The sequence below is a fragment of the Phalaenopsis equestris genome, unplaced genomic scaffold (assembly GCF_001263595.1).
Source record: "Phalaenopsis equestris unplaced genomic scaffold, ASM126359v1 Scaffold000003, whole genome shotgun sequence".
NCBI classification, from domain to species: domain Eukaryota; kingdom Viridiplantae; phylum Streptophyta; class Magnoliopsida; order Asparagales; family Orchidaceae; genus Phalaenopsis; species Phalaenopsis equestris.
The window spans coordinates 155826-166354 of NW_018164445.1; the positions used below are offsets into that span (position 1 = coordinate 155826).

At 38.8% G+C, this 10529-nt stretch overlaps 1 protein-coding gene across 1 annotated transcript in view; it reads left to right on the forward strand.

The window, feature by feature from the left end:
- Nucleotides 1-223: 223 nt before the first annotated feature.
- The window catches only part of LOC110018151 (disease resistance protein RGA2-like), a 17256-nt gene continuing 6950 nt past the window's right edge, over nt 224-10529 (forward strand). The window contains 8 exon segments of the mRNA XM_020715361.1: nt 224-707; nt 817-978; nt 1277-2322; nt 2324-2871; nt 2984-3375; nt 3461-4207; nt 4296-4915; nt 10075-10216. Coding sequence (XP_020571020.1) covers nt 456-707; nt 817-978; nt 1277-2322; nt 2324-2871; nt 2984-3375; nt 3461-4207; nt 4296-4915; nt 10075-10216 — 3909 coding nt within the window. The 5' untranslated portion in view covers nt 224-455.

A 10529-nucleotide genomic window follows, 5' to 3' on the forward strand; every position in this document is an offset into this window, starting at 1 on the left:
CGTTCGTTAAGAAACGAACACGAGCTTATTTCAAACAAACTAAATTTTAAACGAACCGAACACGAACACAAGCTTTGTTCGTTCGTGTTCGGTTCATTTACACCCCTACGCACAACTACATCAATGGCACTACCTCAATGAGAGTCAACAGGAAACCACACCTACACTTACCCACACTTCAACGTCAATGAGAGTCAACAGGAAACCACGGTGGAAACTACGAGCCACCTTTATCAGCTTATAATACTACGCATCCTTCATAGCAAAGCCACCTACTTCCGTCCTCCTGACCCTCTTCTTCTCTTCCACCGTCTCTCCTCCGCTTAACCTGAGTTTGTGCCATGGCAGACTGGTTTGTTGGCCAGACCTTGGATAAGATCATCAACAAGATCTTGGATAAGATCATCGACACTTGCTTTGCTAACATGCTCGATCAATATAGACGGTAGACAGGCATGAAGGAGGAGCTCGAAAGGCTGCGAGAGAACCACCCCATGATCGAAGCTGTCGTCTCTGCTTACACCCGAGCACACATCACAGATCGCAACCCGGCTCTCAAAAGATGGATATGGCAGCTACGAGATGCCATCGATGAGGCAGATGATGTTCTTGATGACTACATTGGGCTTGAAGAAGAACAACAGGAGCAGATCAGACGAAACACGGAGAAAACAAAGGTGCGTTCTGTAGGCACTGGCTTTTTTTTCTGGATTTTTTTCTAAAAATCGTAAAGGCAACGAACGAGCTCTCAAAATTGATCCCAACTTGGAGAGACTGGAGGCAGCTGTGAAGAAACTTGATAAAGTTTCAGCTCAGGTAACTACTTTCCTTCCTCTCATCGAAAACTCAAAGCAGGAGCAGCAGGAGCTGGAGCTTCAGTTGTGCACAGATCGTGAAACAGGGTGCTTGCCTAAAAACGTTCTCATCTGTCGAGGCGAGGAAAAGGATTTTGTTATGCAGTGGTTGAGGAAGCCAACTGTTGAGAAATTAGAGCAAAGAAAAACAAGAATCGACACAAATTCAAAAGAACACAGAGATGTAACGAGGTTCGGCAAAGATGCCTACGTCCTCGGGAGCAGAGCGGCGAGTTCCTTTCAATATTTAGAAAAGGGATTACAGAATAGAGGATACCTCCTGGGGTTACTAACATGCCTATTCATAACCCCATGAGTAAACCCTATGCACAATATATAATTACAACATTACCCCTGTAGCATACCGCGGGGCTTTGCCCCCGCACCCCAACCCACGTAACTTCCCAATTTGGACAGATTCTTCCGCTCCGCTCCGCTTTGATCCAGCGTCTGTCCCTATATGGTATATGAGTCATACCATAACACCAACAAATGAAAATCCAACTCATATTGCTAGCCCTACTCTATACAAAAACATTTCTCTTCTATCCATAGTGCGCCATGGTGGCATGGGCAAGACAACTCTCTTACAACACATCTATGAAGATCTGGAAGAAAAATTTGAACTGAAAATGTGGGTTTGCGTTTCCAAGGACTTTGATGTAAAAAAGGTGATTGACGATATGTTGGAATGTCTTAACAAGGAGAGACCTCGTTTGGAGTCACTCGCTACTGTTCAAGAGAATCTTAAAGCTGTCGTGCAATCCAAAAGCTTCTTGCTTGTTTTGGATGACATTTGGGAAGAAGATATGAGCAAATGGGAGAACTTACTCTGCCCTCAAGTTTACGGAGGTTTGGGAAGTAAAATTTTGTTGACTACCCGGATGGATACAGTTACATCGACGATTGCAAATGTTATTAGTAATGATAAAGAAATTTATCCATTAAAGGGCTTAGAGGAAGATGCGTGTTTGAAGCTACTCAACACCCATTCATTTGCTGTTGTAAAGAATCTTGATGCTCATACAAAATTAATACACATTGCTAGTTCGATAGTTAAAAAGCTTTCAGGCTCTCCATTGGCCGCAAAGGTCATTGGTGGTGTTCTCAATTCTAACTTAACTGAGAGATTTTGGATGAAAATTTTAGAAAGTAATGTTCTAAACGTAGAACCAAAACCGGGTCGCAATAACATTTTGCCTATCTTAAATTTGAGTTTTACGTTCCTCCCACAACCTCTACAAAATTGTTTTGCATTTTGTGGCGTATTCCCACAAGATCATCAGTTTGATAAAGTTGATTTAGTCCGAATGTGGATTGCATTGGGCTTCATTCAGGAATCTTCTATTGAAGGAGAAACTTTGGAAGATATTGGAGGAACGTATTTGGATGTTTTGGTCAGAATATCTTTCTTTGATGAGTTTCAACATTCTAGAAGAATATACTATAAGATGCATGATTTATTACATGTTTTGGCAGTCTATTTATTCAAAGGAATGTTTCAGATTTGTGGGAGATGATGTTTTATCTTTTAACGTTCCTAAAAATGCTCGACACTTATTTGTTAAAACTGAAAATCCAGAAGTGTTGAGAAAGATCAAAGATGTTAAAAATCTACATTCGCTTTTTTTGACAGTCGTTGATCAAGATTTTACTGAAATACTTACTGAAATTTTTGAAGCATCGAGAAGGATTCGTTTGTTGTTCATATGCTCTCTAGGGCAGAAAAAGATTTCTGAGGCTATTAAAAATTTGAGACATCTTCGATATTTGAATCTTACTGCACAGCTCACTCATATGCCAAGATCTCTAAGCAGTCTTTATCATTTGCGGTTCATAATCTATGGAAGGATGTGTTGGGGATTTTGCTCTGATGATTTCTTGCCTGGCAATGTGAGTAATCTTTCTAGTTTGCGTTACTTGGAATTGCCGCCGAATTTATTTTCTAGTTTACCTGGAATTGGGAAATTAAGGTCACTTCAAGAATTAAACGAGTTTAATGTTAAGAATGAGAATGGTTATAGAATAATGTAAGAATGAGAATGGTTATAGAATTGGGGAGTTGGAACATATGAGCGAGTTGTGCAAATTAAAAATTCATTTTCTGGAAAACGTGAAGGATGCTATAGAGGCTCGCAATGCTAAATTATTTGAGAAGAGAAAACTCACAGACTTATTCTTGAATTGGGGCTATACCGTTGATGAACGGAAGATTGTCAATTCTGACTTAGATGTGCATGTGCTTGAAAATCTCAAACCATACAAAAATCTGAAGAGATTGTCCATAGTTTCATACAAGGGTGTAAGCTCTGCAAAACGGATGTACAATGCAGATTTGATCTCCAATCTAGAGTGCATCCGTCTGGATGAGTGTTCAGAGTGGGAAACTCTTCCACCTTTTGGGCAGCTTCCCCACCTGAAGTCACTATACCTTCGTAGCATGCCAAAAGCAAAGCGGCTTGAGCCTAAATTCCATGGGGACGACGCTAAATATGGAGGGATTGCAAGTATTGGGGGATTGGTTTGGTGGAGCAGGAGCAACAGCATATGACTGTTTCTTTCCTTGCTTAACTGAACTCTTCCTCGTTAAATGCCCAAATCTGCAGGAGTTCCCCTATTTGCCTCCTAAGCTCAAGAAAATGAAGATACAAAACATCGGATGGAAGGCTGCTTTGACCTGCAAGCAAGAAATCAACAACTGCAAGATAGAAACATTAGAGGTCCTTTTGTGTCCAAACATCACAGCTCTTCTTCTGGCGGATGTAGGAAAACTGAGAATTGAAGGTTGCCCCAATCTGATTTCTCTTGGCGGACTGCAACAAGCGGAGAGTGGCATTGAGAAATTCCAGCTTATTGTCAGTGAAGTTGTTATAGATGACCCATCCTTGTTGCCAACAGCAAGTATCGCCTCCTTGGAAAAGCTCACAATTTGTAATAATGACGTGCTGGTTTCTTTTACAATTGAGGCGGAGCAGTGGTTTTCGCACGTTAGCTCATCCCTTCGTGAGTTGTGCTTTGAAGGCCTCAAATCCCTGAAGTCTCTTCCTTCCTCCTTGGAACGCCTCTCTTCACTTGAGATTCTATGCGTCAAAGAAGTTCGTCTGCTTCTGCAGCTTCTACACATCCCCGCCTCGCTGAAAGAATTACGTCTTCAACACCTGGAATCATTGCAGCGCCTGCCATCTTCTTTGTCGGCCATCTCATCCCTCAAGCATCTAGATTTAGTAAGCATTCCATTCCTCAAATCATTGCCAGAACTCCATCCCTATTTGTCTGATCTGAATCTAAATAAGCTTGATAACATAGAGTGCCTGCCATCTTCTTTGTCGGCCATCTCATCCCTCACCAATTTAGTATTAACTAGGATTCCACTCCTCAAATCAATGCCAGAACTCCCTCCCTCTTTGTCTTGTGTGTCTATAACGAGTCTTGATAAACTAGAGTGCCTGCCATCTTCTTTTTCGGCCATCTCATCCCTTGAGTTTGAGTCTTGATAATCTACAGTGCCTGCCATCTTCTTTGTCGGCCATCTCATCCCTCTGGTCTCTTAGTTTAGAAAGCATTCCACTCCTCAAATCATTGCCAGAACTCCCTCCCTCTTTGTCTAGTCTGTCTATAAAGAGTCTTGATAACCTACAGTGCCTGCCATCTTCTTTGTCGGCCATCTCATCCCTCTGGTCTCTTAGTTTAGAAAGCATTCCACTCCTCAAATCATTGCCAGAACTCCCTCCCTCTTTGTCTAATATGTATATAAGGAGTCTTGATAACCTACAGTGCCTGCCCTCTTCTTTGTCGGCCATTTCATCCCTTAAGCATCTAGAATTAGATAGCATTCCACTCCTCAAATCGTTGCCAGAACTCCCTTCCTCTTTGTCTTGTATTTATATAATAAGTCTTGATAAGCTAGAGTGCCTGCCATCATCTTTGTCGGCCATCTCATCCCTCAAGTTTCTTAATTTAAAAAGCATTCCACTCCTCAAATCATTGCCAGAACTCCCTCCCTCTTTGTCTAGTCTGTCTATAAAGAGTCTTGATAACCTAGAGTGCCTGTCATCTTCTTTGTTCATCTAGAATTAGATAGCATTCCACTCCTCAAATCAGTGCCAGACCTCCCTTCCTCATCGTGTTCAATAATAGTAGCAAATTGTGATCCAGAGTTGATGAAGCGTTATTAAGAAATATTGAGGGCTCTGGTTGGCACAAGATTGCATGCGTTCCTGATGTCAGTATTAATTTTATTTAAGAGTTGCGTTTGTAATTAAATTATAAAATCATTATTTTGTCGTTAATTTTTATTTTCAATTGTAGTTAAAATATGATTTGTGATTTTTGATATTTTCAATTGTAGTTAAAATATGATTTGTGATTTTGGATTGGATAGAGGGGTCTTATATAGCATTAAACTTAAAATATTGATGATTTCCTCTTCTGAAATTTGAATATATAAATATATTTGTTTGGATGTATGGATTTACTCCACAAAGATGATACCTACAACTCAAATTGACATTATTTTTGAAAGAAAAGCAATTTGAGTCGGCATATCTGATCAAAATTCTTTCAAGATGAATTGTCCTTTATAATTGATTTAAAATAAGTTGGATGCAATTTTACATGGATGCCACCTAATTTGAGGGAAATTTTAGTAGTAAGATGTCCCATTGAAATCAAATTACTTCATTATTCCTGAGTGAATTCTATTAGCTATCGGTTGGTTTCAATGAATTCTATGTCTATATCTTTTAGCTATATAATCCATAAATTTTGTTTAATTTCTACTTATTTTCTCATTGAGTATTGCATGAAATTTTTGTTCAAGCTAATGGCATTGGTGTTGGAGGCATTGGTGTTGGCAATATTAATATGTTTGTGCTCTATGTGAATCCCATAGTCTAATAGTTGTTGCTTAAGCTAAAAAATTCGAGCTACACAAATTTCTGCAATATCATACTCTATTTTAGAAACAAATAGAACAAGAAAATTATAAATATTTTCTCAAATCATGATATTAGTGGGTGTCTTAAGAACTAGGAAGTCCCTTTAGATGTTCTTATGATTTAATTTTCATACTTCAAAATTAGCATTACAGAGCCTTAAGAGACACACCTCTTCAATTCCAAGAGACTCCAAATTCTGGTATTATGAGTCATACCTAACAATTCTCTACCTTGCAAATATCCAATCCCTTAGAAGAAAAATCTTCACCTTGCGAATATCCTGCCCTTTTTGCGAATATCCAGGCCCTTAGGAGAAATATCTCCACCTTGCGAATATCCAGCCCCTTAGGAGAAATACATATGTCGAACAAATCTCCACCTTGGCGAATATTCTTCTAGTAGAAATCAAAGATTCCTTGATTCCCTAAATATCTCCTGTCCAACAAAGGCAAAGGATATCTCCACCAAAGGTAGAGAATATTCTCCTTGATTCCCTTCCTTCCCGGTTCTTCTCCGCGTGCAGCGCCAAAACCTCCAGGAACTTCCTTGTTCGCCCGCCAAAGCTTCCTCTGCGAACAACCTTCCTTGGGAACAGATTGCAGCCTCCGCGAACTGTCGAACACCAGCCACCGTCCGTTAATCCTGGGTCACGATCCTCCTGCAAATCACCCGAACCTTCTGCCTCAAGCCCCGCGATCCACAACTTGTGCGACAAACACCGCGAACGTCGAAGCCTTCGCTAAATCTCCTCTGCGGAAATCACCAAACTGGCCCCTTCGCGAAGTACTCCTGTTGCCGCAATTCGCCTCCCCAAGGCTTGCTCTTCCTATGCCAAACCGCCGAGATCCTTACGCCGAGATTGCTCTTCTGCTCTAGCCGAAAAATCATCGGCCAAAATCTTTGCCGCCAAAAAATTTCTTCTGTGCCCTCGAACCTGTCTTTGATACCACTTGTTGAAAGATTAGAGCGAAGAAAAATAATAATCGACACAAATTCAGAAGAACACAAAGATTTAACGAGGTTCGACAAAGATACCTATGTCCTCGGGAGCAGAGCGGCGACTTCCTTTTCAATATTCAGAAAATAATACATAATACAATATCCAGCTCTCTCCAAGATCTAGGATTACAAACAAGCACAAACATGTTTATTTATAATCCTAGAGTAAACTCTGTAGTACAATATGTAACTCTCAAATTACCCATGTACCGTATAGCCCCAACCCACATAACGTAACTTCCCAATTTGGACAGATTCTTCCGCTTCGTTCTAGCGTCTGTCCCTATATGGTATATGAGCCATACCATAACAAATCTCCACGTTGGCGAATATCCAGCCCCTTAAAATTAAAGATACCTGGGAGTTACACCTGCACCAATGTGGGAATGTGGGTTAGGCGTGGGTTAGGCCATCATGCTTTTGTTGCGCCCTCGCTGATCTCAACCCACTAAATTTCAAGAGACACACCTCTTCAATTTTAAGAGACATCTCTTTGTTCTAAGAGACTCCAAATTTTGGTATTATGAGTCATACCTAACACCCATGAAATACTTTCTTTAGTTTGTAGATATGATTGGGATAATCATGATCCTCAAATCCTGTTGATTCTTAAATGTAGTAGGTTGTTCGACCTACACATCTTTCTTAGTGCTTCGATTTAGAAATATGCCCATTACATCTATTTTGTACTATTTAAATCCTATGAAGCAAGTAAAGGCTCGGAGCATTCAAAGAGCTTCTATCCTAGCTATAGATGTAAAAATCTCTTCAAAATTTATAGTCTATTTAGCTAGATAACTACTAATTTAGCATTGTTCTAACTTATAATATATATTTCATTCAGTTTATTTTTCAAGCCTCATTTAGTTGTAGTTACTGACTGTTCATTTGGTTTTGGTATTAGTATTCTTACATGATATATTATTTCTAACAAACTAATTTATTTCTTTGTATATTGTTGATTGATCGTTTTGATCTCCCAAAATTTTTTTTTTGAGGTTTGGTGGTACAGTTTTGTCAAAACTTGAAATTAATTGTCGACTTTATCATTATAAATGTTCTACTTTAGATTAAGCTTCTCAAAAAATTTCCTGTCAATATCTCTATCCTAGATACATCAAATATTACCAGCATAGGTCATTCTATAATTAAGATGTTTTATTGATGAGTGAAGCCTTCCTATTAACATACTGCCCAATTCCTATGTATGGCTACAACTTGAATTTAAGTCAAGTAAATTTGATATTCTGTTTGACGGAGATGAGCTCTCCAGTGACTGTGGAAGAAATTCTTGAATCTGAATCCACCACACAATCGAATTTTGTTAATCCGGATTTACATCGTGAAAGAGAAGGATCACGGGAAGAAAAAAATGATTTAATGTAGCATCCCATTTTATTTTTGTTTTTTAATGTCTAAATTCATGACTAAATCCTATTAAAACTATGTTGTCAAGCACCCTCTTAAATTTACCTTTTTACATTCGAACTGCTCGGATATTTCACATCATATCATATCAAAAAAATACCACTATTTAGGCTTTTAACAAGTGATGCACCTTTTCATGTGTATAGGTAAGGCCCAACGCCTTAAAAAATTGAAAATTTTCATATATATACCACCCAATTCTTATGTATTTACATATCTAAAACCGAAATTTTAATATTTACATTTTTAACATTTTCATTTCGTGAACCTAGCTATTCATGAAAATGGATATCACATTCTTCAAAATAAGATGATTATAGTATTTTTGATGTGATGTTAAAAAATTGCCTGTAAATATGAATGTTTAGCTGTTAGATATCTACATACATTAGAATTGAGTACTATGCATGTAAATCTTTCAATAATAATTGCCCTTCTTGTTTTAAAAGAAGAAATTTATAGTACCCATAACAGCTTTCAAAAATAAAAACATATTTCTCACGGCATTTCTTCAACAACTTTTATGAAAAATTGTAACTGCCCCAAACAAGTTGTTGTTATGAAAAAACGACGACAATAAAGCGAAAAATAGATTTAGAAAAACTACACCAGAAAAGGCGACACAAGATTTACGTGGTTCGACAAATTGCCTACGTCCATGGAGCTGCAGAGGATTTTATTAGCTTTGAGGGTTACACCGTCGACCACATCGACTTACAAGAAAGAATTTTCTCTCTCGCTCTCTCTCCTCACCCCTTCTCTCTCACTCTAAACTGAGAGTCACACCAAGAAGAAGAAATATAACTTTTAAAGAAAAGCTTCCTTGTGATTCCTTTATTTCAGTCTCACGACAAAGTATAATCCAAGAAGAGAAAGCTTTTTGGAGAGTGATACACATCCCTGTAATCGTGAGTCCCTTTTAAAGCTTCATAGTATCCAGTTTGTCTTGGTAACCCTTAATTTCGTGATTCCATGGAATCATGCTTTAATGACTCATATAAAGCCCATTAAGACAAGCTATCAAATTCATTGCCTTTTTTCTCTATAGGAACAGAATTTTGTTAATCCGGATTTACATCGTGAAAGAGAAGGATCACGGGAAGAAAATTTTCTTAAGTTTTCCTTAATTCTTCATGTCAATAGAAGACAACTGTTTTAAATAAAAAATTGAGAATCATCAAGCAACGACAGAAAATAAAATACATAAGGAAATGAATTTAAGAGCAGATAAATTATAATCAATTTATCAAAGAATCTGTCATAATAGGAAGTGGACCGGGTCTCCACCTTCCTCAACAATTCTCTCACTTGAAGACTAGGACACTAACTGCTCCATCCATTGACTGCACTGCCATTTTCCTCAAACGTGATATCATCAAACGTGATATCATTCTCCTCTGCAACTCAAAACCTCTGTCTTCAAGCTAGAAGACCAATTGAAGTCGAACATAACTTCAGTTTCTCAAGAGTAACACCTTTAGTTGACATATCACCGTCAAAGCAGCCTTGTACCACCAAGCTCTTTCCTGGCTTACTCTTGTATTTGCTTACAACTTCCACTGCATGAGCAATATCCTGCCCCTGTTGAAAGCTCTTTTCAACAAGTCCAGGTAGAGAGTGCCTTTCTGAACCTCCTTACCCAATTCCGCCAAGAAACTCTGCAGCCATATCATCTCCTTAGCAGCCTCTGACACTGCAACATACTCAGCCTCTGTAGTGGATAAAGAAACTGTCTTCTATAGATTAGAGCCCCATGACACTACAAAACCGTCAAGAGTGTAAACATAACTTGTAGTACTCTTTCTACTGTCAATGTCTCCAGCTAAATCTGCATCAACATAACTCTGTGCCTCTAGGCTCTTTCCTGAGAAACAAAAACAGGTTTCTGAAGAGCCTTTTAGATATCTCAAAATCCACTTCACAGCTTCCCAATGTTTCTTCCCTGGATTACTCATGTTTCTGCTCATAACTCCCACTGCATGGGCAATATCTGGTCTGGTACAGACTATAACATACATAAGTGAACCAATAGCTGAAGCGTAAGGAACCTTACTCATGTAATCTTGTTCCTCTTCTGACTTGGGTTGATTTTTGCTGAGTCTGAAGTGACTGCCTAAAGGTGTGCCAACTGGCTTGGCCTTCTTCATATTAAACCTGCTAAGCACCTTTTTCACATATTCAGCTTGTGAAAGTCTCAAAGTGCCTTTGACTCAATCTCTAACAATTCTCATGCCAAGGATTTGTTTTGCCGCTCCCAAATCCTTCATTGCAAAGTGCTCTGACATCTGCTTCTTCAGATTATTGATCTCAT